This window comes from Hemicordylus capensis, chromosome 6 (assembly GCF_027244095.1).
Source record: "Hemicordylus capensis ecotype Gifberg chromosome 6, rHemCap1.1.pri, whole genome shotgun sequence".
Taxonomy (NCBI): domain Eukaryota; kingdom Metazoa; phylum Chordata; class Lepidosauria; order Squamata; family Cordylidae; genus Hemicordylus; species Hemicordylus capensis.
Window position 1 is genome coordinate 101,814,450 of NC_069662.1, and position 17,908 is coordinate 101,832,357.

At 43.7% G+C, this 17,908-nt stretch overlaps 1 protein-coding gene across 2 annotated transcripts in view; it reads right to left on the minus strand.

Annotated features, from left to right (window-relative positions):
* Positions 1 to 349: 349 nt before the first annotated feature.
* Positions 350 to 17,908, minus strand: part of LOC128331673 (collagen alpha-6(VI) chain-like) — an 80,566-nt gene continuing 63,007 nt past the window's right edge. For both annotated transcript variants that reach the window (XM_053265378.1, XM_053265379.1), the window contains exons 32-38: positions 17,721 to 17,732; positions 15,117 to 15,610; positions 13,135 to 13,231; positions 12,366 to 13,037; positions 10,397 to 10,493; positions 6,054 to 6,141; positions 350 to 2,569 (exon numbers count right to left, since the gene is read on the minus strand). In XM_053265378.1, the coding sequence (XP_053121353.1) occupies positions 2,555 to 2,569; positions 6,054 to 6,141; positions 10,397 to 10,493; positions 12,366 to 13,037; positions 13,135 to 13,231; positions 15,117 to 15,610; positions 17,721 to 17,732 (1,475 nt within the window). In that variant the 3' untranslated portion in view covers positions 350 to 2,554. The remainder of the gene's footprint in view (positions 2,570 to 6,053; positions 6,142 to 10,396; positions 10,494 to 12,365; positions 13,038 to 13,134; positions 13,232 to 15,116; positions 15,611 to 17,720; positions 17,733 to 17,908) is intronic.

The window sequence follows — 17,908 nt, forward strand, 5'->3', positions numbered from 1 at the left end:
TTCTGGAGGGACCAGCAAAGAGGGGCAGATAAAGCTAAATTGTCTCCACTTGGCTGCCTAAAGCATTCAGAAAACCCAATAAGTGGCATTTTGTTGAACAACATGTTCTACATTTCCCCTCAAGCTAGTTCCTTATTAGATGCTGTTGATCCCCATTGAGGAAAGGATGTGTATCTTATGGGGATGGCCACACGCACAACTCAAGATCCTAAGAGTAAAGGGGTGTGGTTGAAAACGGAAAAGGGGTTGCCCCATAACATGACTCAAGGGGTTAGTCTGGTTACTATAAGATCTCAAGATACATCTGAGTTTCCATCATGAATGATCACTGCTGATAATAGACACGTGGTCAAGAGATTTGCTTTATTCAAAAATATATTGGATTCTTTATTCAATTTCAATTTCTTTGTGTGTACAATCAAGATAAGAGCAGACCAACTGTCTGATGTCCATAACTCTGTCATCTGTAAGTTTGCTTTAAGAGTGTGTGTGTGTGTGTGTGTGTGTGTGTGTGTGTGTGTGTGTGTGTGTGTGTGTTATTGCTGGTCTGTGACTGTAATAACACTTTATATTGATTTGTGATGAGAAGCTATGGAAGGAGAAGCAGGAAGAACAGGGCAGTGAAGAGGGGAAAAGGGAAGGAAGGGGTCAAGTGTGTGGGGAATAGGCAGGTGCCTTCAGATCTGCTTGAGGGTGAGTTGGGGAGTCGATGGAAATAACATAAGGTTTCTCTGCCAGGAGTGGAAAAAGAAATGAATTATTCAGAAGTTTTGTGGGAGAGGGTTCTCCATTCATAAAACAGGGAGCAAAAGAGCAAGGATGACCACACTCCAGTCATCAAGGGGAGATCTACTGGTTTGACCAATGTGTCAATGTGACAAATGAAGAAAGAAGGGAATATGTGGCTGAGAACATGGGTGTGTGTGTGTGAAATTATTATTTTTTAACTGAGACAGGGATTCTGATTGTGATGGAGGAAGATTTGGCTTTTCCTCTCCTCTCCTCTCCTCTCCTCTCCTCTCCTCTCCAGGGACTTGAAGAAGGACCAAGGACTTCTTGGGTGGGCTTCAGGACCAAGACAGCTGCATTTCCTGTCCATCCATGGCAGGTAAAGCTGTTTGACATGCTTGACCGGACACCCTACTCCATCCTCAAGGCTCTCTCACCTCAATGCTGTGCTGCAGGACTATCTTTAGAGATCCCTGGAGGGGTGCAGGGCTTGGGGCAAATCAGCCAGTGTGTGGAGCCCCTACCAGTTAATTTTAATGGAAGTTAAAAGAGCAGGGCCCAGGATGGTCACCTGGCTTGCCCTGCCCTAAGGCTGTGCTAGGTGTTGAAGCAGGCAGGCATGGCCTCAGGTCATGGGCATATGCAGGAAACGGTCAATTGAGAGAAAAATAGTGTCCTTGAGCCCCTCCCCCTTGATTCTACTTAACATGGGCTACGATCAGGCCAAAGCCCCTATCAAACAGTGAATAATGGACATAGAGCACCAAAGCAATTTAAGCAGGGTCCCGAACTTTTTCATCAGTGAAGGTCTTACACATTTACCCTCCCCAGCAGCCTATCTCACTCAATTGGAAGTCCCAAAACATAGGAATGCATTTACCTTGGCTTGTTGTCACACCCTCCCTTCAGCTGTGCTTGAAGGATGTTTCAGGAAGATCCCACTCGCAGAGCAACAATGCCCCTGTGGTTCTGGGCACATTGAAACAACTGAGCATGTCTTACTTCACTGTCTGTATTACACAGACATTCACTCCTCCTTCATCCACCCATTGCTATGCAAGTACTCGGGACGTTTGAGTCATATCTACTGTATGTCTCTATGCTGCTCTCTGACCCCAAGCCTGCTATTACATACAGTGTTGGCAGGTTCAGCGCGGCAATGTTCAAAATCCATTGGATGCTGGTAGGCAGTGAGTCCAATCAGCTTTAGTCTCACCTCCAGCTTGGCTCCTATGTGCTACAATGTGCTCATCCAACCACCTGAAAAATTTGTGCTCCTCTCACCTTTTGCGCTACAGCCTCACGCTTTTTCTTTATAGCTATATAGTCCTGCTGTAACACAGATTTATCACTTAGGCTTTTATGCAATTACCCCTTTTTGTGCCTTTTACCCCCTTTTTATGCCTCTCATACCTTTTATGTTTTGTATGCCTTTTAAATGCTATTTTATGTCCCTTTATGCTTTTAAATGCTTTGTAATGTTTCCTTATGCCTTGTAATGTATCATTGTGTACTATACTTTGCACCGTGTAATCACCCCCTGTTCTTTATGCTGGTCTATGACTGTAATAAAGATGATTGATTGATTGTTTTTTATATGAGAGCTCTAGGAGTTTGTTTCACTATTTTAGAAGGGTTTTTTATTTTTAAAAAATCTCTCTGCCTTTTTAATAGAGAGATGTTTTACTTCCAGTTTTCTAAACAAATGAATCAAACTCTTTAGTGGTATCAGCACCAATGGGGATAAAGAACTGGCTACAATACTTCTTGATAAGGTTGTACAGAAGTTTCTTTCTTCAGCATATTTGCCAGTTTGAACATCTTGTTAATTTCCAAGTACCTAGAAATGAATGGAAGACAATGGACAAAATGAGCAAAGTCTTAATCTCACTGTTGCACAGATGCCAACTGTTCCTATTTGCCAGGGATAGTTCCCAGAATTTGCCTATGGTAAGTCATTCTCCCCATTTTATCCCAATTTTTACTCTTAGAGATGCCTTATTTCATATCTGTTGCTAGAGTTGTCATTCTTCAGAATTCAGCTCCCTCCCGATGGCTCTAGAAATTAAATCTACAAGGGGGTGGAAGGATGAATCCTGCAGTGCACAGCATACAGTGGATGAAATCCAGTCTTCAACAGTGTGTGTGTGTATTGTGTGACTTGCAGAGTAATCCTTGTATGATAATTGGTTATTACAAGTGTTTCCCTTTTTCATCTGCAAAATGTTGGAGGGTATGGGCTGGGCTAGGTTAACCTGGAATAATGTGCTTTGTATGCACTTTATTACCTGCTTTCTATTTGTGGTGCACTTATAGTCAGAATTGTACACCACATCTCCCAGATTGCTTGGCCATGCCTGCTACACATTCACAACATGTCCTTATTTTCATTGGTGACATGTTAGAGAGTGTGCTTCTACAAAATATATTAAGACCGGCATCCACTGACAATGATACAGCCAAACCAGCCAACAGACAGACAACTTTGCATGCATCTATTCAGCACTATAAAAAGTAGGCTTGTGCTGTCGGGAGTATTGGAACTCCTGATAGCACCATTCCCCACCACCACCACGGAGAGGCAACTGATCATGGGGTAATTGCCCGAGGTAGTGTGGCAGTGGACTCTTTAAATCCTGACTCAGCACTCGTGCGGGGAAGGCTGGGTGGGTGGGGAGAATGCTGGGAGTGTCCGAGAGGGAAGCATGGAGCCACCTAGGAGATGCTTGGAAAAGAGTGTAGAGATGCCAGGGGAGGGGGACGGGATGGTAATTCCACCCAGAGCTCCTCCATGGGAGAAACTTTCCCTAGATAACCTCCATGGATGCTCCCAGGATTCTCACTATCTGCCCGGCCTTCCCCACACCAGTGCTGGATCAGGATATAAAGAAACCCTACCACCACCACCACACCACCAATAATAATGCAGATGTTAGCCTCACTTAAGCCCTGTTAAAATCAGTGGAACCAGTTCTCATGATTATAATGTAAGGAGGAGGAAGCTCCAGTTGAGCAGCTGGATTGGGCTGCCCTTCAGGAGGCCAGCACTGGGCTTGGTGGAGCCCCTGCCACCTAGGTTTCTGCCACTGCTGCCTTGGATAAGGTACCAAGTACCCTTTCTCTCCACTGCCCCCCAGCCTTGGGACAGGGAAGGCCTCTTTACTTGTAAAGGGGAATCCTTGCTGGTTTTCCCTTCACAAGTATATCCCCAAACCGCTTTGCAGACTGGTTCAGCCAGACCTAGAACCGGGCTGGTTTGAATCCAGACTGGATTCGAACCGAATTGACCAAACCGGTTCTGTGCACACCCCCAAACTTTTCATTGTCTCTCAGCAATGCACACTGTCTTTTAAGATTGAAGAGGAGAGGCTGAATCGGGTTGGGCATTTGATTAATCACAGAATAACTGTTGTACTGACTGGTCAAATAATGCTAAAGTATTTTTAAAGAATTAACTTTATTAGAATGACAAAAAAGGTACAGGTTTGGTACTTATGCTAAGTATAAAAAATTGTAAAACAAAAAAATTAACTTTAAAAAATTAATGCATATAAGTTTTCCTGGCCAGTACAATGGGTAGACTAGGCTGGGTGCTGGCCCCAGGACCCAAGTGCAATCAGAGGACCAACCTAGTTGATCCCTGAAGCCACCCAGTACCTACCTTCATGGCATGGCAGCCGTAGTGCGAGTCTTGCACTGGTGCTGCTTCCTGCTCTCCCTATGGGATATGGGGAAGCTGCCACCTTGAGTGTCGGGTGAGGTGGGGGGGGGGGGACTGCGACCACTTATAGATAGGGTGAGTGGGAGGGCCTGGCTGAAGATTTTTCCAGTCGGTGAGTGAGAGTGGAGATGCATGGAATGGGGGCAGGAAAACGGTGCAAAGGTGTCAGGTTTGAGCTGTGCAGTAGCTGCTTTGTTGTGCAAAGCTAGAGGCCAAGACTGGGAGAGCCAAGCAACCACTCATGGCTTATGGACCAAACCAGTAATGAGAAGTCAAGCTGAACAGTAGTCAGGAATCAAAGGTCAAAATGGTAGCTGAAGGTCAGGAATGTGTCAGAGATCAAGCCAAGGAGACAGCCAAGAATCACACACTAGGAGCTGAAACATGCCACAGGTCAAGCCAAACAGACAATTGGGAATCAGGGGTCAAGCTGGTAGCCAAAGCCCAGGAATGCACCAGAGGGCAAGCCAAGCAGACAGTTCAAGACACAAGCAGAAAAGAAACACATGAAAACAAGACCTTAATAATGAAGCAAGGTCTGCTTCAGACAGAAAGCTGCTTATACTCCTCCTGTCTACAGGGAAGTGAAGGTCACACTCAAAGGGCAAGGAGGCGGGGTTGTATTCCGCATGATGACATCTTGCTTTTTCAGCCCGCCCTTTACCGAGGTAACAGGGTTCACCTGTCGGCCGTGGGCATGAGGCTGTTCATTGATGACTTGCAACTGGGATTGACAGTGGTTCTACTGGGTCTGTGGGGTGCGGGGCGTTAATTTAGGCTAACGCCCGCCATGGCAGGTACAATGCGGTGGGGAACAGCTAAGAAAAGGGGTGTGGCACCTTAGGTAAGCTTTGTACATCAAGGAGGGGTGGATCCCTTGAGGCTTTACAGATCAGGGATGCTGCTTAACTCCTACCTCTCTGCAGGTGATGTCCTTTCCATATGGCTGTATAGCATCAGAGGGGTGGCGTTTGATATTGGAGACCTGACCTTAGGTCAGTGAAGAAGGGCGCTCCCACTTTAGAGCAGAGGAGGCGCCTGGAGCCAAGGTGCTATCACCACGGTCATTTAGGCAAGGGCGGCCACAGCTGTGGCCTGCCTGATAGAGACCGCACTGTAAGGGGAGGAGGGCCAATCCCAGCTGATATGCCTTGTAGGCATGTTACAATTAAGCCTCAATAAAAGTGACCAATTCCACCACAGTAACGTCTCCGTGTCTCCTTGGGTCTGGGCGCAAAACCTCTTATACTCCTCCCTTCTACAGGGAAGCTAAGATCACACTCAAAGGGCAGGGCCAAAATAAGACCCACAGACCTGAAAGCTGCTGCAGTGCAGTAAGTCACCACAAAGGGAAGTGGTGAGCAGAGTCCAAGCCTTAGGGAATTCTGATGAAGAGAATGAGTAAACCCCGTCTGAAGGGGTTAAGGGCAGCAGATGCTTTGCATTTTTATTTTTAATGAAAAACTGAAATGTAATGATACATTGCCCATCACATCTAGTTATAGTCCCAGTTGGGATTAGAAATCGATGTGAATGTTTTGCTATATTTCCACTGATGTATCTTTGGAAGGTTTCCTGTTTTTTTTAAAAGAGTTCTACTTACAATGGTCTGCTGTGCATTGCGGACGAGAAAAGCAGATTCAGTGTCCATGGGATTAATGCCAGTTGACACAGACTCATCAACTGCAGCACTAGGGATAAGATAACAAAATACAGTCTGAGGTCAATGTGTTTGCAAAAGGTTCTGATGCAGTGCAAATAATTAGAAGATTGGTAGAGATGTGCACAAATAGATTTTTTTAATTTGTTTTGTGCCCAAATCGAATCACCCCTGATTTGTTTTGTGTCCAAATCTGTCCCTTCGAATCACCCCAGAATCAATTTGGATTTGATTCAATTCAATTCAGATCAATTCTGACCACTTATAAAGATTAGTTCTTACTAGAACAACTTGGTTTTGTTGTTGTTTTGTTTTTGCTTTTACAGTACTGTAGGCAGTGGCGGCAGTGTTAAGCTCTGGCTTTGTCACCTGGCAGGTGCCGTTTTCCTTTGCAGAATGCTGCAATGCCATGATGCATAATTCCTTGGTATATTCCAGGAAGGAAAATGGCACTATGGCTAGTGCCAATGACAAAGCCAATGCTTAATGCTGCTGCTACTCCCTGCAGTATTGTTAAAGCAAAAAACAAACAAACAAAAAACCAAACAAACCCATAAGTGTTAAGGAAGAGAACACAGTTCTGCCACCACTGCTCCACTCTAAGTAAGTCCTCTTTGCCCCACAGGCAAATTTCAAATAAACTTTTGGGAGTCCTCATGATACTGCCAAATCTCCTGCCACTCAATTTCACCCTCCATGAAAATGGGAGCAAAAATGGGAAGGGGATTTTGATTCAGCTCTAAACTTAAGAGAAGGCAGTTCTTATAGTTTCAGACATGGACAGACTGGGTTCTTCTGGAAGAACTGTAAGAGAGAGCAGACAATTGATTCAGGTGCACAGCCACTCTTTAGGAATCTGATGCTCATTTTGTGTATGGTTAAATACATCATAAGTCAACAGTGATCTCACCTTCAAAGAAAGCCATGCCAGGTTACTGATACCCCTAGTATTTCAAATCACTTGGGAAGCGTATTGAAATATTGGAATATATGCTATATTCCAGATGATGTCACTTGGAGACTGTTGCTCTGCAAAGCTAGAACTGAAGTATGGAGTTCCACAAGGCTCCATACTGTCTCCAATGCTCTTTAACATCTACATGAAACCGCTGGGAGAGAACATCAGGAGGTCTGGTGCTGGGTGTTATCAATATGCTGATGACACCCAGATTTACTTCTCCATGTCAACCTCATCAGGAAATGGCATATCTTCCCTAAATGCCTGCTTGGAGGTGGTAATGGGCTGGATGAGAGATAACAAACTGAAGTTGAATCCAAATAAGATGGAAGTACTGATGGGGGGGGGGGGTTGGGACCCGAGAGATGGTTTAGATCTGCCTGTTCTGGATGGGGTAACACTCCCCCTGAAAGATCAGGTACGTAGCTTGGGAGTGCTCCTGGAACCAAAGCTCTTCCTGGTTTCTCAGGTTGAGGTGGTGGCCAGGAGCACATTTTATCAGCTTTGGCTTATGTGTCAGCTATGTCCATTTCTAGAGGTGAATGACCTTAAATGGTACATATGCTGGTAACCTCCAGACTTGACTAATGCACTCTACGTGGGGCTACCTTTGTATGTAGTCTGGAAACTACAATTGGTACAGAATGCGGCAGCCAGACTGGTCTCTGGGACAACATGAAGGGACCATATAACACTGTTTTTGAAAGAACAGTACTGGCTGCCGATATGTTTCTGGGTGAAATACAAAATGCTGGTTATTACCTATAAAGCCCTTAACAGCTTGGGACCACTTTATTTAAGAGAGCACCTCCTTTGTCATGAACCCTCCTGCTTCTTATGATCTTCTAGAGAGGTGCGGTTATGGGTGCCACCAGCTTGTCTGGTGGCAACTCAGGACCGAGCTTTCTCTGTGGCTGCCCCAGAGCTTTGGAATATGCTCCCTGCTGAAATAAGAGCATCTCCATTTCTGCTTGTTTCCAGGAAGACCCTCAAGACTTTCCTATTCTCGCAAGCTGTTAGAATTTTAATAATTTTTTATATTGTTTATCGTGTTTTATGTATTTTAACCTGTGATTTTAATGTTGGGATTTGTACACCGCCTAGAAATTTACATATCAGGTGGTATAAACACATGATAAATAAATAAATGGACATTTTGGATTGATATATTCATTTTAATTTTATGTAGTAGACTCATGTACTTCTGGGAAAATTAAGTATTATTAATATGGCCTCATCAAAATATTAAAAAACAGGACTGGGGGGAGGAAGAGACCTCCTGGGTACTATCTAGTGGGTGTGTGGTCTGAACCTGCCAAATTCTGGTTCCTGAGCTAGATATTCGCCCGACATTTGTAACCTACATTTTAAGTTGGCGGGGGGGTGGGAATGCCGGGTGAATGTCAGCAATCTAGTTCAGGAACCAGACTTTGGTAGGTTCAGATGACATGCCCACTGGGGAGCATGCCCTCCTCGGGAATGGGAGGTTCTAGGAATCAAAGTTGTGGTGGACCATGTGAAGCCTCTTGTACAGTTGTTCAAGTTGGGGAATGGAGACTGGAAAATTTTGGCATTGAAGCCTGAGAATGCTCTCCATAAATCTGAATGATCCCTAACAAGTAACAAACTATATAATAAGGATGAATTAACAAAGGAGAAACCATATTTGAAATACTTACCCTGTGTTCCCCATCAGTTCAACTAAAAAGCTAAAAGAGCGGGTTTTTTTGTGGAAACAAGGAAAGCTTCTTGTTTCCTTTCTTAAAACAAGCCTTTATTGATCTAGCAAGTGGTCTTTCTGTCTCCTCTAGTATAATTTATTTCACAGTCAAGGCCTTAGAAAGTGGGAGTAATTAGGCAGAATCCTTGTGGTCTATTCATAAAACCTTGTTGACCATTTCAGATAATATTTATCTCCCACCTTAAAGTCCCAGGATACTCATTGAAACCCAGCACTGAAACCTGAAACTAAACTTGTCAGAAAGCATGCAGATGAGCTACAAACAATTTTGGATGATTGGAAGATACTTGCTCTATGTAACCACATTGTGTAAAATTGCACTTAGGGTTAGTGGTCTGCATTTTCAGGATCTGTGTGGATTTTCAGCCAGGTCATCTGCACAAAAAGTAGCCATCTTGACCAAACATTCAGGCTCAAGGCAATCCCCAGAACAGATAGCTATTTTGGGATCAATGCTGGCTCCAAGTGTGAGGAGATCTCAGCAGAGTGCTGGCTGGTGACCCCTCCTTCATAGGTGCCTCCCCCACCCCCCTCTCTTTGGCTGATGGCCGTTGCTTTTAACGTAGAGACAAGAGTCCCCCTTTTTGATTGCTCCTCTCAGTACTTCATGGCTTGTGCGTTAAAGAACAAAACCAAACCCCTTTTTGTTCCTACCACAGTGGAGGAAGCAGAGTTTTTGGTAGCTGCTGACCACCATATTGGTTCCCCACTGTGGCATTGTGGAGAAACCAAGATGGTGGCCAGAAGTTGTTAAGAGCTCTGCTTCCACCACGGCCTATGATAGTGGTGAAAGGTATTTAACAGCAGTTAAAAATCCACCAAGCACTAGAGAAGTGCCAGAAAAAAAGAAGGCCCAAGGCAAGTGAAGCAGTTGGGACTGCTAAGATGCTGAGGCCCTTGCATCTATGCGTGGGTGCTGAGCCCTGAGCATCAAAGTGAGGGTGTCATATGAAGATGTGGAGCCTGCTTGAAATACTTTGCTTTGAAACAGGGTAGAGAACAAACCAATACTTTTCATTTGTTTTGACTATTAATCGGGCTGGAGTACTGTGTCTCAGCTATTTAAAGCAATTTAAGTAAAGTAAAGTTATGCTGTCAAGTCAGTGTCGACTCTTGGTGACTAAAGAACGCTGTGGGTTTTTTTGGTAAAATACAGGAGGGGCTTACCATTGCCTCCTCCCACACAGTATGAGATGATGCCTTCCAGCATCTTCCTATATCGCTGCTGCCCGATATAGGTGTTTCCCATAGTCTGGGGAACATACCAGCGGGGATTCGAACCAGCAACCTCTTGCTCCCTGGGCAAGTTGCATCCTACACACCCATAAACTATTGAAGAAACAACATGCACAAGAATGGACCTATGGTCTGACTCGGTATAAGGCAGCTTCCTATGTTCCTAAGAATAAGGACCTAGCTGATTTCCAGGGCCCTAGACCCAAGGTCAAAATAGTGTACTAGCTCCTATAAATTGGTAGTTAATGCATCATTTATACTTTCAGAAACCATGAAGTTTTGTCTTCACATATTTGCTCAACGGTAGCAGCTTCTCATAGGAGAAAATAATGACTTAGAAAAAAACCTCACATGGCTCTTTGGCTTTGTGGGGTATACAGAGGCCTCTGAGTGCTGATGTTTGCACATGTTCTCCTGAGCTGTGCTGGTGGATATTTGTTGATTTCATCTGTCAAGACAAAGGATATAATTATAACAGACTGTATCTCCAAATGGAACAACACTATTTGTGGGTGAAATAACTGCACTTCTTTCCTACAAATTCTTGGCAATCCAGGGTGGAAGAGTGGATAGTCTTCTTTCCTTTGCCAGATGTAGACTTTGCTGTGACTGTGACACCCAGGGCCACCTCTGCAGCCCGTGACTAGATACAAGGAGTTGTCTATACAGGTTGGTGCAGCTCATACGGTGCGCTGCAATGGGACAATTCTCCAGTGTCAAGCGGCAGAGGACTTTCTCAGCCCTTGCTTCCAAGAGCCTTTCAGTAGAGATGTCAGGGGTTCAAAAGGGACTTTCTGCACGTGCAGCATGTACTGCACCATAGAAGTGTGTGAACTGGCTTGAAACCGAGACAGCTTGAAGGCTCGACCTCGGGCCGAACCAGGTCTGGTTTGGTCCACGGTAATGCCAAACTAGATGGCTCCTGCTCCCACTGCTGGCCTCCCTACTAGTCTCCCAGGCCAGCTTTCACCCAGTTCGATCCTGTTTTGGCCCATCAGGCTTCAGTTTTGTTACATCACTTTTTTTCTATGATTCTCTGAAAGTACAATTTCTGGGTTACTTAAAAAAATAATTAAATAACAATGGATGGTTGGACTCACTTGTAATTAAATACACAGAATCTCGCCATCCTCACCTACTTGTGCGCCAACTTTCAGAGCTCCCTCTAGCCACTTTTCCCCTGACAATTTCCACCACCCCCCACAATAAAAATTCAGAAGCTGATACCAGAATTCTGAAGGGCCCAAAGGACTCAGCAGGTATCCATATATGTGGCTCCAGATTGGATTGGATTAGATCGGATCCTATCCAGAATTTGCAACCATGCACAGCCCTACTAACCACTCCTTCCAACTATGATGAGGTGCTATGTAATTTAATGCTACTGGAAACCAAAATGAAATAAACCAACTTCTTATATCCACACACCTGCTTTGTCTCCTAGGATGTTCTGTGAATTGGGATATACAAATGGCTATTTAATATGTAATCTGAAATGTGTTTTGATCGCAGCCTAAATTGCTGAATTATTGTTAACTTGTGGCCTGAATACGGGCTTGATCTTTTTCCATCCCTCAGTCATCCCAGTGTCAGATGGAAGGAAATTTTGGAATTGTTACGAGCTTTAAATTATACTCATATCCATACCAAAACAAGCCCACTCACTGCAGTGTTTCATGAATCATATCACTCCGATTCCACTGGGACTGGTAGAAATGCTATTAACACAGTCTGCAAGTCAATGCTTCAGTTTTGTTTGACCCTAGAATCATGGTTAGCAATAACATACATGCTGTAATCTTAAATCTTAAATTTATCTTCTCTTATCTTAATAGTTGTCACAATTCAGTTTAGCCGAGAGATCCGAAAGCCAACTATATTTTGATATCAATCTAATGTTACACTCCCTGTATTCACAATATTTTGTGGAAGACACTGGGCAACATCCAGACTGAGTGAGTCATGACTAAGTCTCATTGACATTAATAAGACTTAAGGTAGTCATTACTTAGTTGTCTCATTGATTTCACTGGGGCTTAATCATGAACAGTGGAAAACACATCTGAATGTTGCCCACTGGTTTTGTTTATCTTTTAAAGAATGCATTCTTTTTCTTGTTTACATTTCTCACAACACAAAGGAGCAGGAATAAATGCCGAACTGAACTGTCCTCCTGTTATCCTAAAGGGCTTCCTTGGAAGCCCTTGCTGTCTTTCCTATGATGGCTACATTTGCAGATATGCAAAATACACACGTATCTCAATATACTATCTGAGCTCTGTAAAAGCAAAACAGAGTCAGCTTTGGTGGAATAACTTACTCCTGAGGAGATATAGAAACGGCTTCAGAAAGTTCACTGCATATTCGAGTTCGGGCTTGTGTATTCTGCCGAGCTGCACCAGGTGATGTTCCAGTGGAGTGCTTGCCAGCTCCTCAAGTTCTACATGAGCATACCCGTGCCCTAGTGAGAGTACAAACACAGTATAGCCTTGGCACTGGGCTCTCAGGGCTGCATCACGCAGCACTTCCTTGTCCCACCAACTTGTTTCTCCAACCGATATGACAAAAATAAGCTTGTATTTTCTCTGGTTTGGCACGTCAGAAAATATGTTTTTGATTGTCCATTGTATGGCATGGCCAACAGCAGTTGATCCATTCAGTTGCCGGACAGACTCTTGGATATGTCTCTTCATTCGTCTGCTGTTGCTATAGGTCAGAAGATCAAACTCGGTTCTACCTGGACTCTGCTGTGTTTGGGGTCTGAATTCCAGTGGTGCGTGACTCACCAGTGCCACCCTGTCACCTGTCAAAGAGCTCCTTGGATTGGCAGAAATGTCAAAGTTGTCAACTGCAGTGCTTAGGAAATCTTTCAGCTTCTCAAACTCCACAGGACTTATTTTCCTTGAGCTTTCCAAAATGAAAGCAGCATCCATGTAGGCTAAAGTCTGGGGGGATCCAGAACGTAGGCAAGACTCACTTGGGTCACATTTGTCTGCAAAAGGATACAAAATGATTTTAAAAACACAATGTGAGGAAAAATAAATTGTGATTTTAGGGCTGCTTCTCACGTTATTTTCATGTGCTCTTACCATAGCAAAGTACACATTCCCGAAATCTTTGTAAGGCTGGAATATAATCTCTCTCTTCATGGATATTAATAACTTGAAACAGTTCTGATTCATCAATCTAAAAGAATAAACAATTTTTTAAAACTTTTAACTGAGCAGGTAGATGAGAAGATTTTTTATCTTAGTTATATAGCTGGTGAATCCAATTTGTGTACGTGTGGCTTTTTAAAGAAGAAAAACTTGCCAGAAATTGATACTTGACTTGTGAAATGTATAAAATTGTATACTCTCCAGCTGTTACATACAGTCTGAATATGTATAAAGTCTGAGTATTCTTACTCAACAAAGCAAGCAATTTAAGTAATAACCCATTCAAATGGCATCAAAGCACCTGACCTCCTCAGTGACAAATCTACAGCCATTTTTAATTGTAGCAAATTATTCAAAAATGGTTCCAGATAGTCTATTGTCTTCATTTGAGTGCCATAAAGGGATCTGACTTTCTTTTTAAGTAAACCAGTCCTGGCTCAATAGTTTTACTGAATGTAATCAGAGTGAATGTACAAAGAATTTATATGGACATGGACATAAGGGACAGAATCAGCTGCCATTCAGTTGGGCCATGGTTCAGAGGCAGAGCATCTGCTTTGCATACAGAAGGTCCCAGGTTAAATTCCTGGCATCTCCCAGAATGGGGAAGATTCCTGCCTCAAACCTTGGGGAGACTCTATCAGTGAGAACAATACTGAGCTAGATGGACCAATGGTCTGACTTGCTATAAGGCAGCTTTCCATGTTCCAGTGTACATGGGAACACTTGCCAAGGCACCTTTGGATGCCTCAGCACACTAGAAGCCATGTAAGGACAGCTTTTCATCATTACCCAGTCTATCCTTGACTGTGCCACAGTGTGCCAGCAAGGCAAAGAGACACCCCCTCTCACACACACCCTTGAATTTCCTTTTGTCTAGAACAGGGTTTCTTAACATTGGGCCCCCAGAAGTTGTTGGACTACAACTCCCAGAATCCCCAGCCACAAAGGCCATGTCTGGGGATTCTGGGAGTTGTAGTCTAACAACATCTGTGGGCCCAAGGTTAAGAAACCCTGGTCTAGAATGCATGGGAATTCTACATGATCACAGCCTGGAAGTTCAAACTGTCAGGCTTTGTTCTGTGTGGATGAAGGATATTGCAAGTTGTGTGTCTTAAACTGGTGTGTGTGCTTGGGGTGGGGAGCATGATAGCCCATTTATTTACCAGAAACAACACATGTAAGATAGTGGGCAGTGCAGCCAACATAATCCCCAACCGTTAACAAAGCCACTGTGCAATTATTTGACTAATTGGGAAATGTACTATAATCCTTCCCAGCATTTTCTCCATTGAGCGCTAGCGGGGAAGTGCTAGGAAGGGCTATACTTTTCAATGCTCCATGCATAACTTCCAAGAAGGCGCTGGGGCCTGGCTGGTCCAATTGTCCTTAAGGGCCCTCCCCAGCACTGTGTGCAACACTACTCCATGTGGAGGTGAGCAGTGGTAACAGCTGCCTCCACATGTGGCCAGGAGGGATATGTACATTATGTGGCACAGAATAATTGCACAACCATGATATTTATTTTATAGATGATAGATCCTGCCCTTCAATATGCATATTTGCAGGGTAGCCACATCAGATAATAATATCAGTCTGAACATTGTTAGATACTGTGCGTATCAGCCTTCCCAGCCAGGAACTTCTGAGCCATGTTCAGTTGTTGAATGTTAATGAGGGCTCAGCAGTGCCCTCTTCGGTAGCATTTCTTCGCTCAGTTTGGTCACAAAGGGTAGAATTGCCCCAAATGTTGAAGAATCCCATTGATGTTTCACTAAATAAGATAATCAGTTACACTAATTAATCTGTAAAGTCCCTTCATTGATGTTTAGAATATATCGGTCTCAATGCACCCTAAAGCCTTTGAAAAGATACTCCTGAATGCTAAAAAGAAAAAGCCAATAGTTTCTTACCGCAAAAGCACGGTTGATCTCAGGGATGTTCTTAAAAGTAATGACAGCAGGAAGAATATCTAATGCGCTGAACTCCAGAACTGCTGTGTTGATAGAAACTGGATTGCTAGACTGGCCATTGCTGAAAAACACTGCAATTTTTCTCACATTTGGACCTTGGGGTATTCGTTTGAAAATATTCCTGGCCACAAATCTCATAGATTCGCCAATATCCCGTCTGCCTGAGGATCTCTGGTAAGCAAGAGCATTAAGTTCCTGGAGCAACCGCTTTTTGCTTTGGAAATCTGAGAAACGGATCAGATAGTAGGTACTGGAGTTGTAGAACACAATGGCCACTCTGGCTCCCACGGGGCAATTGCTCTCTCTGATTTTGGTATTGTTCACAATTTCTATGACAAACTGTCTCATTCGTTCAAATATCTGGAGTGTGACATCTTCAGACACATCCAAGGCAAAGACTAATTCAGTGGGATATAGTGGGCATTCTCGTGTGCCTAAAATGCAAAACAAGGTAATTTGCAAAACATTAAAATAATTTTAAAACAAAACAATTTATTAAGGGCATATTCCATTAAGTTCTGTCACTTAATTTAGGCTGGATTATATTCTTCATTTTAAAACGGTAACCAATGAATCCTGGTGCTGCAAATGTAAACATTACGATGTAGAGTAATGCCAAACAAAAGTATTGCTAGGAACGTGGCAATGATGTAAATCTATTGATATTGTATTGTTCCTTTCTTACTTGCACTGGAAATTAATCAATCATGGTAAAAAGAGGTATAACATCAGAGGTATTTATTCTTACAGAGGTACTATTACAGTTAAAATGCCAAACGGTGAGTCAATAATATATCGAAAAGGGGACATAAGATGGACTGTAGCTGTGTTGGTGTGTGTCATCCTCAACTTCTCTTCCTAGCTGACTTTGCCTTCCTCCCCCCCCACCCCTTTTGCCTTCTGCTTCCTCCTTTCCTCTGCCCCTTGAGGCATGCACATCTGCCCACTGCCTCATCTGCATCCTTACTGGGGGCCTAAACTTCCTTTCAGGCCCATTTAGCTAGAACTTATCCTTGTGACCATTTTAGTGAGATGGGAATGCATATCCCATCAGTGTGGTGTAGTGGTTAGAGCGCTCAACTAGGACCGGGGAGACCTGAGTTCAAATCCCCATTCAGCCATGATACTAGCTGGCTGACTCTGGGCCAATCACTTCTCTCTCAGCCTAACCTACTTCACAGGGTTGTTGTGAGGAGAAACCTAAGTATGTAGTACACTGCTCTGGGCTCCTTGGAGGAAGAGCGGGATATAAATGTAAAAATAAAAATAAAATAAAATATGGGACCATAACCTAGAGCCGAGGTTTAGTCTTAGGTCATAAAGAACAGAATTTTGATTTGTGTGTCCCAAATCTTAGATAATAACTCCAGGTTCTGCACTGCCACTCAGTTGTACCCGTTCTTGCTCACCGTCAGGAAGCAGGGCACTTACTCAACTCCAACAATACCCAGAGGTTTTTTGTTTTTGTTTTAAAGGGTCTCTCAGAGAGCGACCCTCCAAGGGATGGTGACTCTCCAGGGAGGAAGAGAACAGCAGCAGCAGCAGGATCTAGCAAAGGATCTGGGAGCAGATTGAACTGCGGTGACAGCTGAATGCCAGCTGGTGAGGCAGAAATGGCCCATCCTCCTGGTATTACTGGTGACGCAGGAGTCAGGTCAAATTAGAGAGGCTGAGGAGAGGAGGTCACGAGTCAGCCCCATGATGCTGCTGCTCAGGAGGAGGACAGGAGTGTCAAGAAGCCTCCCCGCTCCCTCAAATACTGAGACCCCTAAGGGGATGAGAAAATATGTGCTTTCCATGAATGTTTTTTCTACAGCTGAAGGGCAGTATTTGCATCTAGCAGGTGGTAATTTGTATTAAAACATCCCAAGACTTACTGTGGTACTAAACTGGGTGCTCATCCATATGGGCATCCCAATGTGGATGAAGATATACATTCTGATGCATATCCAGATGTATATTCAAGACAAATTCTGCACTCAGGTATGCGTTTAGATGCACATCCAAATGATGTCACGGGAGGAGGCATTCTCACTTGCTGTTCAAAAATTTTTGTGGTGAGAACCAACACAATTATTCTGAGGGGATACACTCTCTCCTCCCTTTATGCCTTAAGCTAAATGGAAGAAAGTCGCATCAGCCAAATTCCCAAGTATGACTGGTGAGGGCTCATCCCTTTGTGTTGCTCTTTTCTGCCAACATGGCTGGTAGCATGAGAGCAGCATGTATGTTCAGCTATCTGTTCCTGCGATCTTTGTGTGACTTTGGTTGGGTCAAGGATTCCATCACCACCACCCCCCGGCAAAAAAACCCCAAACCAGATTCCTCCAGTCTGTAGGGAACACCAGCCTCCTCCGTTCCCCTTATTTGGAGCCCGGTATGCAAGGATACCCACTTTATGAATCACATCTTCCTCTAATTACATTCATCTATCAGAACCAAGTTGACACTGGCTACACTATATTGGGTATCCCCAGTTTCTTTTACTAAGATTTGGAGAAGTCTGCAGGACAAGCAGGAATCAAAATCAAGAGCAATACTCACCTTTCCAACAGGCTAAACAGAAAGGAGAGAGAAAAAGGTGTATTATTCCAAACTATATTGTTTTGAAAGCTCTAAAATAGAAAAAGTGCTATTATTAGTGGCTAGCATTAATAATTATCCTATACAGCTTCCACCAGGGCATTTTCCAGATTACACGTTATAATTGTTTCACTACATATCTGCTAGTG